Source organism: Centrocercus urophasianus, unplaced genomic scaffold, assembly GCF_019232065.1.
Source record: "Centrocercus urophasianus isolate 14NV4802_14NV808 unplaced genomic scaffold, USGS_Curo_1.0 seq_17, whole genome shotgun sequence".
Lineage (NCBI taxonomy): Eukaryota > Metazoa > Chordata > Aves > Galliformes > Phasianidae > Centrocercus > Centrocercus urophasianus.
In genome coordinates, this window is record NW_024884722.1 from 131,192 (window position 1) to 150,143 (window position 18,952).

General features: G+C 40.1%; 1 protein-coding gene across 3 annotated transcripts in view; it reads right to left on the reverse strand.

The window, feature by feature from the left end:
• The window catches only part of INPP5A (inositol polyphosphate-5-phosphatase A), a 175,552-nt gene that overhangs the window by 7,266 nt on the left and 149,334 nt on the right, over nucleotides 1-18,952 (reverse strand). For all 3 annotated transcript variants that reach the window (XM_042818501.1, XM_042818502.1, XM_042818503.1), the window contains exons 12-13: nucleotides 16,239-16,312; nucleotides 369-480 (exon numbers count right to left, since the gene is read on the reverse strand). In XM_042818501.1, the coding sequence (XP_042674435.1) occupies nucleotides 369-480; nucleotides 16,239-16,312 (186 nt within the window). The remainder of the gene's footprint in view (nucleotides 1-368; nucleotides 481-16,238; nucleotides 16,313-18,952) is intronic.

Below are 18,952 nucleotides of genomic sequence, written 5' to 3' on the forward strand. Positions count from 1 at the left end.
GCACTGGAACTCAGACATCAAATGAAGCATTGTGAAAGCCTGTGCTTTGGTAACTGTCCAAGGGTTAATTGGGACAAATCCAGATTCTCCAATGGGAAGCACTGAAGTTTAATAATTCTGTATGTGCTGCTACCAGCTTAGTGAGGGTTTGCCTCTGGTCAACCGAAAATTCAGGGCTACGCAGAAAGGTATCAGCCGTACCTAACCTTGTTGAAGTAAAACAGAATCACAGAATCACAGAACTGTAGGGATTGGAAGGGACCTCCAGAGATCATAGAGTCCAACCCCCCTGCCAAAGCAGGTTCACTACACCAGGTGGGGTGTGGGGACACATGGGGGAAGCAGTACAGCTGCAGATCCAAACTTACTTTCAGAATGAGCTCCTTGGCTGAGTGGGACATCAGGATCCTGTCACACCAGGCTGGACATCGTGTATTCATGTACTGCTTTCCCTGGGTGGAGTCCTCGCTGTATGGGTAACTGCAAACACATTGTCATCACAACAGTCAGTAGCCTCCTGCAAACATCCTATAACCTCAGGCTCAAACAACAACACTAATCAAGAAAATTAATTGGCAAAAAGCAGCCCCTTTGAACATCTCACACAAAGAAGCTGATAAAACAGAAGTTATGTCATAGGATCACTATGAATGTACTCTGGGGTCTCCAGCAGGTTCTGTTTTAGCTTTAAAACGCAACAAAATGTTTATTGTGACCTGCAGAACACCCTGAAAATTAACTCTGTTTATCTCCGGAGTACAGGCCTGGGAGAGCCGAGGCTGAAGTCACTGAAAGCAATGGTACTGGCAGCCTCAGGTTCAACCGTCAGGAGGCTGTGTCCAAAGCTTTCTTTGTGAGTGGATCGTATCCAAGCCTTCTCACTGCTTTAATACGATGGACCTTTGAATTTGATGCTCACTGGTTATGCAGTAAGGACCACTGTTTTCCCAGACCATTTCCAGAATGGTACGGGTATGTAGCCAAAGGGGCTTGGAGGAGGTCCAAAGGGGCTGTGAAAGGCTCAGTTTCTTGCATACTGGACCTGAATTAGCTGAACTCCAAATAAACATACTTAAAAACATTAAGCTGGTGCATATTACCTACATGCGTGCGTGTATTTAAAATACAGATATCTATATTTTATCCTGCTTGTGGTTGAATTCATAATGGAAATACTGAGGTTTTCAGGACACGTGTTGAAATAAAATTTCTGGGATGTAACCAGAGGGCTTGCATGCTTGAAGAGAAACTTATTTACCACCCTACTTGCTGTGATGCTCTGAAACTGAGACATTTTGCTTTCTACCAAATAAGTTTACAAGCTACATTGCCATTAAAAAGATTAGCCATGGCAAACATCCAAGGAAAGCATACTGAATGTACTGGAACAAACCAGTGATCTCAGTACCTTTTCCACCTCATCAAACCTAACAAGACTCATTTTCAAAACATATTATGAGAATTCAATTTGCTGCTTCACTGACATACAGAAGTACAGCTTATTTCTGAGCGTCTGTAAGATATTTTGATGATGTAATACTATTGGTAGCAGAAGCTCTTTGTCTGCAATTTAAGGGTTCACCTTTTCTGGTAACCCTTTTTTAGTTACTCAGGAATCCTATACAACTGGAGCTACTGTTTATGATAGGAGGTTTAAGAATCAATCATGTTTCATACAATCCTCCCTTTTACAGTATTAACTGTACAGCTTTTAAGATAAGATGCTCTGTACTTGGAATGATCTGTTACCGCTATGTTAGAGTGCTTCATTCAAGAGCTTAAATTCTGTAAAATGGTGTTCATCAATTTGCTTTATTCATCTGAATATTTTCAAAGGGTGAAAACTTTTGCCAATTTTTCAAGGTCTCTAGCGCTGATCACCCGGTCAAGGAGGTATGGTCACTTAAAATATATCTGACCCATCAGCATTCATGCCCAATGGCTAGGGCAGAAATGAAGATAAATGCTGCAAAAGCTATCCAGACAAAATCATCTGTAGGTAATAATTTCATATGCTAAAATGAGGCAAGATCTTTTTATAAGCCAGCATCTGTCCCTCAGGCTAGAAGTGTGACAGCATTCTATCTTGACAAACTCCAGTGACAAAGGCTTCTCTCTGCACACTGCCTTATCTTTGTCTTGTGCCAGTCTCACTCCTGCGAAATGCTGACATAGATATAACAAAAAAAAAAAAGTTATCTGAATTCACCCCTAAGAAGTAAGGAAAATTCTTTGCTCTCCCCCTTCATGCTCTAGATGGGTCACGTATGCTTTGGAATAAGCAGATTCTTTTTGTAGATTGTCTCAAAAAGTGACCTAAATATGATTCTTGAAATTGCCAGGAGTGATTCTTTTCGCAGCTTGGCAGGTTTTGTGGACAGGGCAGCTTAGTTCATTAAATGTACTTATCTTAGATAGCTTTTTTTTGCAATTAAACACTCTATCAGAAATTTCTGGCATAAGACTGCCACTGAATAAAAATTAATGAAACACATCACTGAACATACAGCATTCCACAATACAACTTTTCCAGTAACATACATTCCAGTACATGTCTCTGTCATCCCATTCCGTGGTTAAATGAACAGTGGGATTAGAACACTGCAAGTGCTTCCTGATTCCTTCCTGAATTCAGTCTTTTTCTTGGGAGCTCTGAAGCTTTTCACTTGGTTGGAGCACTCATAAGGGTATTCTTTTCTATGGATACTGTGCCATCTTACATCATTTTAGCTTTCTCTCTAGCTGATGTGATTTAAAACCAGTCAATAAAAGCAATCAAAGGAGGAGACAGACAGATGCACGAGCATCTCAGGAAACTCAGCTAATGATTCTGTGTTGCCCTAATAGAAAGATATTGCAAAATACAAAGATACAAAAGAAACCAAACTACCCCAAACCTCAAAGCTGCCACACACAACAGCAATCATTTTCAGTCTTGTACACATCTGTCACAAGAATGCAACCCTTGGTATGCTCCTGGCACCTCCTGCAAAAACAAGTCTTCTCAGGTCAGCAGGCTCGAGCCCACAACCACGCAGGTTGCAGACTGAACAACTCAACAACGATAACTAAAAAGATGCACGCGTTTCAGAAAAAGCAGGATATAAATCACAGCACTCACGTTGCTTCATCTAATCCAGCAACTGCCCAGTAAGTACAGATTCAGGATGGCACTCAAAAAACTGGAAAACATTTCTGATGACTTCACTGGGCTGACTATGCTAATACAGTTCTGTTCGATTATTAACTTTTTGTTTTCCCTAGGGTGCCTTCACAATTCATTGCCTCTCATCTTTTTTTCAGCCCTATTTTCTTACCTGCTTCTTTAAAATAGAGCGTAAATAGTTACATGTAAATTTATGCAAGAACTGATCTGTTAATACACAACTTCCAAAAGATATTCAGCGTAGGACTGTCTACTACCAAGTACATCCTTATAGCTTTGCTTTCTTTGATATCTCCAGCTCCTTTTAACACAGCCATTCCAGGCTGGTAAGGAGCTCACAATTCTTGGTTAAAAACTCATTTAATTACTAAGCAGATTTTTTGATCTATGAATTGTATAAAGAATAACAGATTTGACAGAAATAATTTTAAGGACTCTACATCTAATAGCCAAAAATTGAGAGAATCTTGCCAGGATTGAGTGTTATCAGTCTTGACCATTGAAGCTCTGGCTGTGGTGGAGAAAAGGAAGAACCAGCTCATTTGGCCCCATGGCTGTATGAAGAAATTCCTTTTTTTTTTTCCTCTAGCCTTCTGCCTCAGTCACCATCTATCTGGTGTTACACACACAAAAAAAAAAAAAAAAACAACCAACAATAGTGATTTTGGTAACAGCAATTGTTCATGTAAAAATGATGGCATAACAGAAAAAGGCCTCCTGGGTATCACTGAAGCACAAATGATTACCAGATACGGTGCTAACACTTGTGTGTGCTATATGAGTGGGCACACTCCCTCATCTCAGCATTCAATACAGTTACTTGGTGGTTTTGCACGCAGTATATTCTATATATAAATGGACATATGAGGAAACCCAAATGGAATAACTTTTCTGCCCTGTTTAAAACAGCGGCAAAGTTGAAATTTAGGATGTTGACCACTCACATCAGCTGAATAGCTAGTAACAAAATTAGTTTGTTGTTGTCTATATATGCCAGCCAGCAGAGAGTTACACAAAGTATCCTTTGACTGTATATGTTCTGAATAATGGATAGACAGGCAGTTCTGGAGCTGGACCATTCACACATGCGGCTTAGATAATCTGTCTCCAATCCTCAGGATTTACTTCTCAAGATATTCCTTCTGACCACCTTTCCACCTTATTTCACAAACATTTATGCACTAATTAAAGCAGCATCATTAATATAATCCTGAATGCTGTCAAAATCTAAAGGCACACTTTAAGGATTTGTCAACAAACTTTGTTGATTAGGAACAGGGTGTCAAATGAGCTACTGACATTACACTTAATAAGGATGAGAGCTACTTGGCACCTGTTGGTGAAAATAAAACACAAAGAGTGTCAGTAATATTCCTTCACTACTGCTGTTGACAAAAATGATTGTCAAAATGATTGGACACCTTTACAAAAATACTTACTGCAGGGTGAAAAGTCTTCTGGCATCATATACCATCCTGTCAACAGCGCCTTACCTCAGAACACAAGCCAACAATAGCATGTATATAAATGCCTCCTTAACTTGCATTTCCAGTTGGGAAAAATGCTCCTAATGAACTCTTCTTTTGTTCAAGAAAGGACAAAATGTGTTACAGAGATGAGTGAAGAGTCTTTTCGAACAGGAAACAATTAACTCACTTTGGAGCATTATCACCTATAAAGCTGTCTGTCACAAACAGCTCTGCTGTCAGCTCAGTTTTGCTCACAGCCAACACCGTGAGCGTGCCCTGCTGCTGACAGTGCGTTTTGGTGCCACTCTAGGCATCCCGTCTTCTATGGAAAAGACATTTTTGGTAGTGCTGTAGAAAGTGTGATACCATCCAGCAGGAAGCAATGGGGAAAAAGCACACCGTGTTGCATTTTCTTTTAGTATAATACAGGTCATCCTGAGAAAATACGCATGCCATGTCAAGATTTACGCACAGAATTTAGCCAAATTTTATCATGTTTCCACTTCCACAAGGAGTGGAGAACAGCTCCTTCTTAAGGACCAACTGTCCTCTGAATTGTTTTTAATAAAAAAGGTTTCAGATGGCATGGAATGATGAAGTGCTAATGGGAATAGAGCTCTTTATGAGAAGAGCTGAGATACAGTTTTAATTTGGTCCAGTTTATTTTGGAATTCAGGGATGAGCCCTTGCATTTACTCAATCTACTCTCAACTTTCTGTTGAGATATTGAGAGAACTTCAAAAGGTGAAAAACACTGAACACTTTTCATCAGGAAACAGTTTATTATTTTATTTACCTTTAGCTCTGCTCTACTTTCAAGTTGTTTGAGATGATTTTACTAGGAACAAGGACTGTGTAAAACTGCCCATTCAAGCTTTGAGTACTTTCAAAGTCACAAGGCCAAATATACATATATAAATAAAAAATATACTTTTAATTGGCAAGGTCCCACTTCAGTATTGATGTGTCTTGGACACAAGCAAGATCTCAATAAAATGTCATCTGACCAAAGTATGACATCTAAGAATCAGCAAACGCCATTGTTAATTTTTGTTCACTGCCAGACCTTTGGTTTCTTCCCCCACATCAAATTACCACTTCATATTTTCCTGAATCTGAAAGGGAGATTTGGGTTCCCTAGGCTTTTTCCCAGCAAATGACCCCATGTAATTCATCTTCATATGCTCGTTGTAGAAGCAGACAATTAAAGCTTAGCCATGAGACACACTGGTATTTGAATTAACTGTTCACGTGTACCAAAATACTAATAAGCCTTCATGATGCTCTGCTGAGCTAACTGGCCATGATATGCATCTCACTTAAGCCAAATCAGGAGGGTAAACAGAGTCCTGCAAACACAGTAGTTTAAGTACAATGTGTTAAACAGCTGCTACTTGCAAATGCTACACTAACACCATGGTGATGAAACCAACAATCAGAGTCAAAGGTGACAATAAAAAGGGAGGTCACCAGGGCAATCCAGTAGCAAAGGGTAAAATGGGTAAACAGGACCCAAGCCATAACTCCAGGCTCAACACAAAGCAGGAAGGTTAACACCACAATGCTTTTCTCTAAATTTTGTTTTATGGATTTATGTTGACCGTATTGCTTTTTTTCAGATAATGAGCTGCTTCGGAAAATCATGCTGTTGTAATACACGTGAAGAATACATAGGATTCTACTAATATTTCTGTTCTGTTAGTCTAACTCAGGACCTCCTCCAGTGAAAAGGAAGAAACCCAGAGCTCCTTCCTTTTTCTCTTTTCCAGCGAGGAATAACTGGGCACCTCTTCTTCTGCTCCCATAGAGAAATCCTCCTGGCCGATTACAAACATTCCGCTGCTCACCCACAGTGACTGCACAAACACAGCTACTTCTTGTACCTGCTGTCTGCCTACTGTCTCAGTGCTCCTCCGTAGGGCATTCAGTCTGTGGAAGGCCAACAGACTGACGCACGGCCGACAGCGCCCAACGTGCAGAGTTCTGCTGTTCAGTGAAGAGCGCCACGGTGAGGCCCAGCGAACAGAAATGGATCATTCAGCAGTACTAATTCCTCGGCCAGTGGACAGTGAGTGATGTGCTCTACAGCTTTAATAACAACAAAGCTGCACTTGCTAAATGTCTGTGATACCTCTACTATTACAGGTGGATACACATAATGATGAATGACGTTGGCCTGTTGGAAACAACCCAGCGTGGGCTCGTTCCAGCAGAACAGTCTGATGTCAGCGCATGTGACTGTGATTGAGCTACATGTTTTCTCCAGGAACTTGCCCGATTTAGGCTAAATTACTTCTGTGGAACATTGACACAAATTCTAATACAGAAGATAAAAACCAACACAAAGCTGAGCACCAGGTAGGAAGGAGCTCAGGTTCCAAAAGACCAGGCTTTTCAGTAGTACTTTCAGACCTCAGCAGGATGCATCAGCGGTAAAAAGACTACAATTGGTGACCTGGCTAACAGCAAAGGCCATAACCTCTTCTGAACTTACTCCATTTTTCCACTGAACCACTGTTTGCAATCCTCACCTTACACATGGCGTACAGTAATAATCAGCACTTGAAACTTTTTGACATCCCTGATTTTCTTCTTTATTTTTCCTTTGTCACAATTCCTTAAAACAAAGAACTGCATATGTGGCAACTCGATCCAGTTCTTCACAAATTAAAAAAATATATATCCTATTTTAGTTTCAAAATTAAGTGAGAGCTGTACTGGTTTAATCTGAAGAGACAAATAGGGATAAGAGTTATTAAAGTGTTACAGTGGTTAAATGATCACTGATCTAGAGTAAATGACAGCTGTCTTTTCAGCCTCCACTTGGGAAGCAGTTCCCGTGCTCCACTCTCATGTGGTGGAAGAACCTGGACAGCTACACAAGGTCCTGGGGCAATTTGCCCCTCAGGGGCTAAGGGATCCACTGACAGTTTACGATAACCTGGAAAATACCTGGAAGGTGTTTTACTTTTCATGAATTAATATTAAGTATTGCTATTTGGCAAAAAATGCACAAATACTTAACTGGCAGAAAAAGTAATACAGCAACCACAAAAACCATCCACCAGTTTAACAGATGCTCATCTGTTCTGGTGCCTAATGCTTCCTTCTCTGAGGAAACAACTCAGAAGCAGGTCATGTTCTATGCAAGGGAATCCCGTTTGCTACACAGGTTCTGTACCCAGTTGTCTTCTTGTACGTTTTGAATACATACAAGGCAACTGGAGAGGACAGTGCTAAAGTAAAGGAGTCCATCAGAATCTGAACCACGATCTTGCCTTCTCATTTCCCACAACAAGACATTTGGAATACGTACGAAGGCACCAAAAGGATTCAGTACAATAGGCAGAACTGTTCTTCGGACTCTCTCCTGAAGGGAAGGAACAAGCGGGTGCCTTTAAGAATAGCTCTGCTTCCTGCTGAACAGACCAGCTCATTCTCCTGTCAGACCAGACCAGGAAAAACATATATAAAATTGTGCCACCTGCTAGAATAAAAGGAAGGTCACAGGACAAGATGCAAGGACAGAAAACAGACAGAATATTGATTAAACAGGAACCTGGAAGAATTAAGTACAAGAGCCAAAGAAAACTCCAGAAAAAACACAATTCCAAGAGCAGATGAGGTTCAGCCTATCTCCTGGTGAGAGGTGACAAAGCCAAGATATTGCCAATGCAGAGTGTCTGCTACAGAAAAACATCACAAAGAGGGTATCTAAGACACAAACATATGTCCAGCCAGTAAATTACACGACAGCCTAATGCAACAACAAACAGGAATAGGCCACTTTAAGAGAATGATTAATACTTAAGGGTATTGTGCATGCAGGCTTATCAGAAAGCAAACCTTGTAGGTGGGTGTGAGCCCTTGCTAAAGTCAGCTCCTATCTTCGCTATACAACAGCTACAAGAATAATTATAATAATTAATGGAGAGCAGTGATAAAGTTAACAATTGCCCACCTGTATACGGACTGACCACGATGTTGTTTCTTTCTTTTTCACACCTACTGCTTTCTGCAATGATTGCTGACTACTACAAACCCTCCTCCAGGTTCATGCTGGGCTTGCTGTTTGCTCACGGCCAGGCTGTTCCACGTATGACTGACAGCCCTCACCAAGTTTAAAATTCTGCATTGTATTTCATCCCCAATGGCTAAGGCTGCTATGAGAGACATTAGATTACAAAGGGCAATTAGATACAACATGAATATTCATCATATAAAGAAAAGGCCTCAAAAACAAAGGAATGGATGGTCTGAAAAAGTATATGTTAGCAGGACTCTCCCTGTTGAGTGTAAAGATAACAAACTTGCAATGTAGCCTGTGATATTTTTATTAAGCTGGGATTTCTTTCACAGCTTACTTTTGCTCTCGGCAGATTTCAGGAAGACAGAATTAGGATTTGCTGTGGCCAAAGGCAGTGCGGTTTGTTACTGTTCTTATTCTCACTCCAAGGGCAGAGAAACGATGAAAGGGATGGGCTTTGAAGAGGCCAATCTCTTTGCTGGGAGACAACAAACTGAGTGGCTGCTTTCCCTGCTGGACACTGCTCCCCTGGCAGTTTCTGGTGATAGCGACTGTGACATGCAGGAATGTGCTGGATCCCTGGGACAGGGGCTGCTGACCTGGGGCACAGTGGCCTCAGCACGTTGAGCCTGCAGCTCAAGACTTCTTCCTCAGAATTTCATTCACTGCATCACTAGCACACTTCTTACAAGTGATGTATGGCTTATGTGGGATGGTTGGCTCATACTTGGAAAATTAAGAAGAACTCAGAATTTAATCGGAATGAAAAAAAAAAGCCTAGCTATTAGTGCCAAGCTGAACAGATCAGAGGTAACTGAAAGCCTTGCAAGTGGAGCAGATGCTGCAAGGGCTGCACTTAGTTCTGGGGGCTCCTGAGGAGACCTGACCATCACAGGGTGGGAAAAAGAAATAACAAACAGCCATATAGTCTGAAACCAAACTAATTTTGGACTGCAGAAGAAGAAAATTTTTCAGTTCCACAAATACACCTGCAGAAATGCTGTTTTCAGTTGTGACTGGTGGAGTCACCGTACCTGCTGTGCTCAAGAGGCATCAGGATGAGGTGCCAAGAGATATGGTTTAGTGGCTTGTGGTAGTAATGGTGATAGGACAGTTGCAGGTCCTTTCCAACCTTGTGATTCTATGACTGATAGGAGGCTGCATTGGAAACCTTCCCACATACAAAGTGGATGGGGAAAAGGCTCCTGGAACTAAGGGTCACTAACACAGTCTGCCAAGACCCTGTGAAGACACACTTACATATTAACTTTCAGGAAGGTGTTGTGTTGCATTAATAGCACTGATAGGGCAACTAGAGATTTTGTTTAGTATTATAATATACTCTAATTATAATTCCCCTCAAAAGTATTGCTAGAATTATGCACTAGATGTACTCTCAAAGTTACTGTATAGTTAAAAATAGTGATGTATCTGTAAAATTCAACAAATTCCACTTCTGTATTTTTTAGCAATTTGAAAACTTCAAAGTGAACTACCTTTTTAAAGGTGTAGAAAAAGTCAAACTGTGGATTATTAAAAAAAAATAATCAAAAAGAAGAATGGCAATTCTGAAAATCCTCATCCACATTCCATCTCATCAGCCATGTGAACACTCTCATCATCACTCCTTGAATTGCTTTTCAAATGCGCTCAGTGACTGCTGTGAAACGCCCCAAGAGCACAGCTTATCTCCTTCCTTCCACTTACAGGCAGGTGGCTGGCCATGGGGTGACAGCACCATCTCCACTTGTACACTTCTGTTCCCCTGAAATACAGCTTTTCAAAATTCAAAACTGACTGTTCTGGCTTTCAGTGAATAATGTCTGAAATCTAGATTTGTATTAATGTAGTTGCACTGTGTTTCAATGCAGTCTTCCACAGCAGTCAATCTAACACACCTACCCACAGACAGTTAAAATAAAGTAGGCCCTCCTTCAAGGCACCAACCAGCATGGAAGAACTGCATGAGCTTGCCATACAGGGCTATCAGCTGAGGTTCAGTCATCTTTTAAGCACCAAATGGTGAAGAGCAGCTGCGAAACAATGCTCTTCTCTCTGTGGCTGACCAGACTTGGCAAACAGAGCAATGTAGGCCAAGAGCTTTTTGGTATCTCAGCTTCTTTAAGGCATTATCTATACTAGGTCTTAGATACAAGGCAAGAAGTCAGCTTAAAAAAAAACTAGAATTATTGAAGAACAGTCAAGACTCAGAATACAGGATCCCTTCTCTCTACAGAGTTAAAGAGCAACTTTTTGTTTGATACTTATTACAACATCGGAATTTTATTTTCAGGAGCCATTAGCTCTGTGAGTGAAAAGAAAATAGGAGAGAAATAATAAAAAATTAAGTTTATAAAAGCTGTTATTAAAAAGGATGATTTAACAGTAGATGTAAATACAGGAAGACCTCCTTCTATGGCCAAGATCTGTAAATAATGATTCTTGAGATGCTTTCTCTGCCTTACGAGCAGTAAGAGATCGGTGCTCTCCCTGAGTACTGAACGTAGTTTACACTCAACTGTAAAGAGATGGTAAGGAGCTTTGGAAAGGCAAACAAATTCTGCAGAGCATAATAAACTCAACAACTGTCAATACAATGGAGGGGAACAAAACATCACAGGAGCATTACAACACATCTTCATTTCACTACCGCTTTGTTTGAAAAGTTACTGAATAAGTCAACATTTTTATTACTGCTTATACTGAAATGCTATTTTAGCGTGACAAGGACCCGGAAAAAAAGTAGAATTGACAACCAAACTATTCTAGGTTCCCAAAGAAGTTGTATGCTTTTTTGTTGTTTTCTATTTAATAATAACAGTCAATTGGCATTTTTTCCACACTGTAAATGATGCATATCTTCCCTAAATCCCACAGAGTGAGAGTGGTTAACTTGTACTCTGCATTCCTGTAAAGTCTCATGGAAGGGCTGTTCCCCTAGCATGTAGGAATACACAAAATGTTTGCCAACACATTAAGGCCCTAGAACAGTTCCTGCTGCCCAAACCAGGCTCACTGCACCTCACTCACATCCCTGTGCACCCTGTGTTCTTTGCTTATACCAAGGTTCACCTAAAGAGCAAAGCGCTGTGATTTCATTTGAAAGAAATTAAGGATATCCCTTCGTAAATGCCATGGCTTCAGCTGAAACCTAGAAGTAGGGGCAGAGGAATTCACTGTAAAAGAACCCCATACAACTCAGTGCCTCATGGTGCTACCAAAAAAAGCGGGAACAAAGACTAGTGCATGAGGACTCAGAATTGGGTTCACAGCCTGGGGCTCTCACCACAAGCATTGGTCAGAGCTAAGTGAACTCTAGGCATTCCTCCACAAGAAAGGCATTCCCTCCTGCGCATTCGCCATAATGCCTGGCACCATGAAATGGAGTTTTCTTAGTATTTCCATTAGGATTTTACTAATTTTTATGCTGTAAAACTGGTAGTTTTCAGTCAAAACAAACCCCTCCTATGAAGAAAGGGGACTGGTAGTCCACCAGTGGACACACTGGCGTCCTCCTCAGCAAGCACTGGCCTGGAGATCAGAACTAAGACACCATGCCACCCTCAGCATCACGCAAGGAAACAAGGTAAAGCAGGGGTCAGCACAAACACCACGTTTGTACCTAGCTGTGCTTATACATGAGCTATCCAGATCACACGTAATGCTGCTCTAGGAATGAAGTGAACACAAAACCAGGAAAACCGCTCAAGCTGAAGTTTTGGCCCTGCTGAAGTTGACCGTAAAAGTACTGCTGACTCAGGAGGACTAAAGCTCTCCACAGCAGGGCAACAACAGCAGTGCATCAATGTCATCTCATGATAAAATCCAGAGACAGAACAGTTTATGCTTATAACTTCGTCTGCTGCAACCCAAAGCAATGCGACATCTTCCATTTATCTGAAGTGTAACTGAATCTCAAACACACTTCTTGAGAGGAACGTGCGAAGAACAGAACCCACCCCAAAAACAGTACAGCTTATTTGTTAACTGTAACAGCGATTATAACTTAGATCACTCAAAACATACCACAGTTCAGACAATTAATATCTGTATTAAGAAATGCAGTGTACACAAACAACCATTGATTAAAAGAGAAATATAAAAGTAGAAAGAGAATGGTAGAACTGAATTTTTCATCTCATAAGTTCATCTCGTAAGTTTTTGCTCAACTTCATAAATCCCAAGCTTTTCTATTTAAACACTTGCTATTGTGAAAGCTAAGATGGATTCGCTAACTAGAACAAATTCTGGAATACTACTTTAAGGCAATCATTACAATTGTTCATGGCTTCCTTCTAAATTAAAATACTCTCTTATTAAGCACATAGGCCTAACACAAAAAGCAACTTTAGATCTTTCTCTGCCTCTTCTTTGGTTCTGCAAATGCAACAAACTGATGTATGATATACTTTGCAGCTAAGAATTCCAAGAAGTTTAAAGTAGTTTCTAAGCATACAGTACCTTTCACATCCTCCTTTGGTTAAAGATATAAAATACAGTATGACTGGATATATGACAAATATCCTACATATAAAGCTTACATTTACAAAAACTAAATAAAAATGGCCAAATAGTGAGAAGCTACAGATATTTCTTTTTCTCAGAAGGTGATGAAAAAATGCAGGGAAAACAGACGGCAAATTAAGAAAAAATAATAATAATAAATACATACATATATATATATATAGGCTGTATTGTTCCTTTCTTTCTAGGTTTTAAGTTATAAAGAAAAACATGCAGCTTTTTGACCATTTACAAGATTATAATTTACAGCTAATAGCAGATAGAGGCAATTATTTCAATGGAAATAGAAATAAATCATGTTATTTCTATCAGAAAAATCAATGTGCTTTATTTCCTGAACAAAAATAGAACACTGATTGGAGAAACTCTATAGCAACAGTGAATCCAACTCTGCAGTACCCTGCTCAGGCAAAACTTCTCATTGCTCCTGGTGGCTGTGCAAGGATTACAAAACGGAAAGCAGGATTACTTTGGCTTATGGTCTGGAACACAAGGAAGGATGGGTGAGAAAAAACACCCTAAAGCTGATCTGTCCTGTGTACGTGCATGAGGACAGCCTGTTGGTTTTACATCTTATATTCTTAGCAATATTCTCATATTAGATTTCTATCAGTTCTCTGCTGTGTAAGAAATTTCTTTGAACGTAAGTCCAGTGTTAACATCTCTTCCATGTCAAAAAGGAAGAACCAGCTTTCAGCATAAAACTCAATTATATGAAGCAGACAGCAAACATCAGGCAAAGACGTACATTTATCCTCTCACTGATGCTGTCTGCACAGCCGAGAGCAGCAGCTGCAGGGCTGGTTCTCCGTGGACCTTTGGAAGCTGAGGAAGGATTTGCTGCACCCCTCCTTGGGCTCCTAGCCTGTACTCAGAGATGACAGATCCAGACATGCAAATGCCCAAACGAAGGAGCTGTGGCCTACGCAGAACCCGAGCCCTGTCCTTGCTGCCACGACACTGCGAGCACTGAGCAGAGTGCTGGTGTAACCCTGCACTGCTCATGGAGAGCACCCCTGCCCCAGCTCTGACAGGATGTGATGGGGAGGAAGGCTCAACTTCTTTGCCCGCAGGCTCATGCTGCGTGGCCCTTAGCAGCTACAAGGAAAATACTGCACTGTTCACAGTCTGGCCGTAGTTTGCAAGGAACCTAGCTGCTTGAATAATAAAATACACGTCTAATGAGATTTGGACGTATTTGTGAAAAGAAACTTTTCAAAAGTTTAGAGTTTGGACAAATGTTCCCATCATTTCACAGAAAGTTCAAAAGTACAACTTAGATACAAAGACTCGCACCAAATTTCTGACTTGTGCTCTAGAGCAGAATAACAGCAAACCATATTGGCTGAAAGCCCTGAAGAACCTACAAATCACTCATGCAACAGTGTATTTTTGTCAAACCTCACCCTCATTTTGGCTGAGAGATTGGCCTGGATTTGCATTTTGCTTGCACACTACTCTACTTTTTGTTTTGTTTTCATTCTGAGGAAGAAAACCTAAAGCAAACATTGGCAAAGCCATAAATTCGCAAAAAAAACCCCAAAACACCCAAACACCACTCCCACCCCTCAGACAGGTCAGGAAGCAGCAAAAGCAGTCCATAACTAACACAGAACTTCACAAGTAAGAATGTTCTCAGTCCTGCCTGGCCTGTTTGCCTACAAGTGCCATGTTATTTGTGCTTGAAGGCTGAAAGTTTAATCTGGGGCTGCCTACAAGTGAAATGACAGCTGGACTTTGCGATGTAAATTCACTTTTATGAACTGAGATCATACGTTTCCTTCACTGCTCACCACCAGTGAAACTGTTCTAAAATAGACAATGAAAATGAAAGCAACTAATCTTCATTATAGAAAGAGACGAGGTTAGTGAAATTCAGTCAAATTTTTCTGGTAAAAAACGTGTCTTTTTTTCCTCATTTCCTTTTACCCCCAACGAGTACACGACTAATGAAATATAGTCAGCGATGTACACACTGCTCTCTTCTGTTATCATAATCAATAAGAACAATTTAGAGCAGTGGTAACCTCTCCATGCATACTCCCACTATCCCATGGGATCAATATAATTCAGTATCACAGCTGGCTGGTGAAAAATAATGAGATTATGATAACAAAAAGAGAAGCTTTTCAAATTTTTTTTCCTGGTATATGCCAAAACATTACACCTTTCAGCCTGCTTCTGAAGAACAAAACAAATATTTAAGAACATCATATTTTGTATACAAATACATGTAAAGTATATAAAGTAGTTTATGTATCTACATCTGCAGCAATTCTTTGTAAATTATTTCAATCTTCATGAACACAGTATTTGTTTCCCTTAAAAAATGACTGTAAGATTTGACATCTTCATACTTAGAAAGGGGCTATACATATTTTAAAATGTATCAATTTTCCCAAATGTTTTCCATGAAGAGAACTGCCATTTGCAAAAGTCTTGGTTTTGTTTGATAGCAGTACGTGTGTATTCATGGCTAAAATTTATTTAAGGGTGTGCAGCAGATTAAAATGCATACACCTATGTTAAAAAAAGCAAAATTCTCCTAGTAGTCTCTATAGTTCTATAGCATGCTTACTGAAACCGAAACCAGGATCTAAGCTCCTGCCTTCTTTCCTGCTAGTCCTGGAGCCCATAGTGAGCAATGGCAAGAAGCTATGCATCTCCAATCCTTCAACTCTATTTCCAGTGAGCACCACTTGCTATCCAGTTGTCAACAGTGGTGGCAAAGACTCCTGTGGCTGCAATCAAGTACCTCAACAGGCCATCTGGCTTTTGTAGCTACTCTTCTCGTAGCACAGAATCAAGTAAGGTCTATGTTAAAAGCAGCTATGAAACACAGTATCAGCTCAATCCAAACTACGAGCCATTGAGCACTGCTTATGAAGTAGTTGAGGGGATGCTGGAAGATGTATACATTTACAAAGGGAATGAAGATCATTATCACTTCTACAGTATGTACAGGAAGGCTCACATTTCACCTACAGTACTGCTAACAGTTACGCTTTCACCAGCTCACTAGTTTAATAGATGGATTATATGTGAATCTTACCTGGGAGGAAATGAGATGTCCAGTTCATACAATCTGTCCTTAAAGACTGACAGCTCTCTGTCGAATTCTAAAAGCTATAAAAGATAGAAACAAATGCATTCCCTCTTTAATGTTGAACTGAAGCAATTTAAAAACATGACATTATATAAAACGTCATAAACAGAGATTGATTATACAGCCTGAGCTGTGTTCCTCAGATAACAGTTTCCAAAACTTAATGCAAAACACTGAATTCTGTTCTGATATATAGAAAGTTAATTGAGAAAAGCGTACAGAACATCCATCCCAGCGAAACGCACAACACTGGCTCTTTACATCAGTGTCTTATACGTGCACTTAGCATGTTAAGATGGCAAATTAGAAAAAAAATATATTAGCAATCTTTTCAGAGATAAACCAGGCTAGCATTAAAAGCGTACAGCAAACTGATATGCTAATCAGCCCACAAAAATGCCAGCAGGAGTATCACGTTACTTTATATTATCTTTAGCTCAGATAAGAAGGTACAACAAACACAAGGATGTGCAAATCACTCTTCCTAAGCAAAGACAAGCAGCATTTTTGTACACTAATTTTGGGTGGTGCACATCAGATAGCAGAAAAAAGGAGATGTGACAACAGGTAAAATGCGCTCCCAGAAAGCAGGCAAGATGCAGAGCTGGAAGCAGATATTGAACAGACATGTTCATAAGCCTAGAGTTAATATCCCACGTAAATATTAATCCTTGCCAAATCTGTTCTCCCTTGACCACAGAGAAAATAAACATCTGTAGTCTTTTGTTCATAAACACGAACCCACTCATAACAAGTCAATGATAACAGTCTGTGCTAAACCATTAACTGTTCTGATGAACACAAGCGACCTTATTTCAGAACCATGGCTGGTGTGAAGTCTGACGTCCAAGCAAATAAGAGAGTCAAAAAACAAAAAGCTCATAATCTGCAGCATTGCTGGCCGTTGTTCCAAGTGTCACTTTCTATTTCGACAAGCATGTCATCAAAACAGTATCCTGTATGAAGGGGTGTGTTTGTCCACTGTTCATTAATCACGTCCCATCTCACAGCTGTGCTGATACCGTTGTATGAATAGCAGAGGTTCCCAAAGAAATTAGATTGTGTCCCTCTTTCCCCTCTGCCACCTCATAAATCATTCCTGAAACGTGCAATTAGCAGCTACTTGTACACATTAATTATCTGTGGGAAGGGCAGCTACCTGAACCACCTGCAGTGCTGATTAGCTACTCACCATGGCCCACCCGTGTTCTTCCATTTCTAGTTGCTGTATTGCTTTACGTACACACTTCTGCACGTGGGTACAAAACAATGGGCAGCTTCCCCTATTTCACTGCATCTGACACTAAAACCTGAGACGGAATGCTGGCAAAGACTTTGAATACAAATAACTGCAATTAATTTGAATATATTTTGACACCTATCAAATGCAACTATTTAAAAGTTTGAATAAATACTACAAAATACCTGGAAACCTGCATCTCATGTACCTGTCTATCTAGTAACATGTTCAACCCCAAAAAGGTGGGATTCAGACATTTCTTTACAATGTAATCTCAACACATTTAAGGAAAAAATGATTCCTCATGCATTCTTCCTTTATTATTATTATTATATTTATTATTATTTATTGCAATCCTTTATTTAATCCAAACAGACAGATGTGTAGCCACTACATATTAACACCTGTTCTTACAGCCAGCTTGTATGTATATCTTTTTTCTATTCTACATCTCCTCACTTGTTTAATTATCTGCCCAACACGAACCTGGCATAGGGAAATAAATAAATAAATAAATAAATCTACCATCCACTAAAAACTTACTTGAAGCACGTGGCTATTAAAGTAATACAAATACATTTTTCCTGCTCCTTCCAAATAAAACGATCAGAGAAGAAGGTGGAAGCACCAGAAAAAAAAAAAAGGCTATTTCTGAAGTGTGAAAACAGCAAGAACTGAATAAAAGGACAATGACTCATAGAACGCGATCGTATAAATGACATGAGAATTCCAAGATGTTACACACAAGCACTGCCCTCTCATCCCAATTCACACTTTCAAAACTTTAAACATTCATACCGTTTTTGATCTGATTATATTTGCAAATTAAGTGAAGGCCAGCATTCAGAGGACTAAGTGTTCACACACACACCATCCAGAAGCTTCTGATGCATTTATTTGCTGCAGTCGCTTGTTTAGTTGTGCTGTGCTATGCAGATGAGCTGCTGACACTGGTGACAGAGTGCACAGGTAACAGGAACAAGACCATATCGTGTGCTGCATTTGTCAGGCCCCTGAGTTTTCCCAGGTAAAAGGAAATAACTGAAGCAGGAATGACAAAGCCAAAAACTCACGATGACGTAGCTGAGTGTCCAAACCCAACTGGGAGCCCAGAAGCACATGAACAGGGAAAGCTGTCCTTTGCTGGCAGTGCATCCTCACGTGTAAAACGACACGTATTTTGAATAGAGTGAACTATTTCAACAATGTTTTGTTTCTTGCTATATTTGAATCATTACTTAATTTCAACAAAGCATTTATTCTGTCCTAGATATTAAGTGGTAAGTTACAATATCTGTTACCACGTGTACAAACGTGACCACAGATCACATGATTATTCTCATGAGGGAAGTGGCAAGTTCCTCACATGTTCAGGATACTACAATGAGAAATCATGTAAGAGTTCTTCTTTGTTTACCTA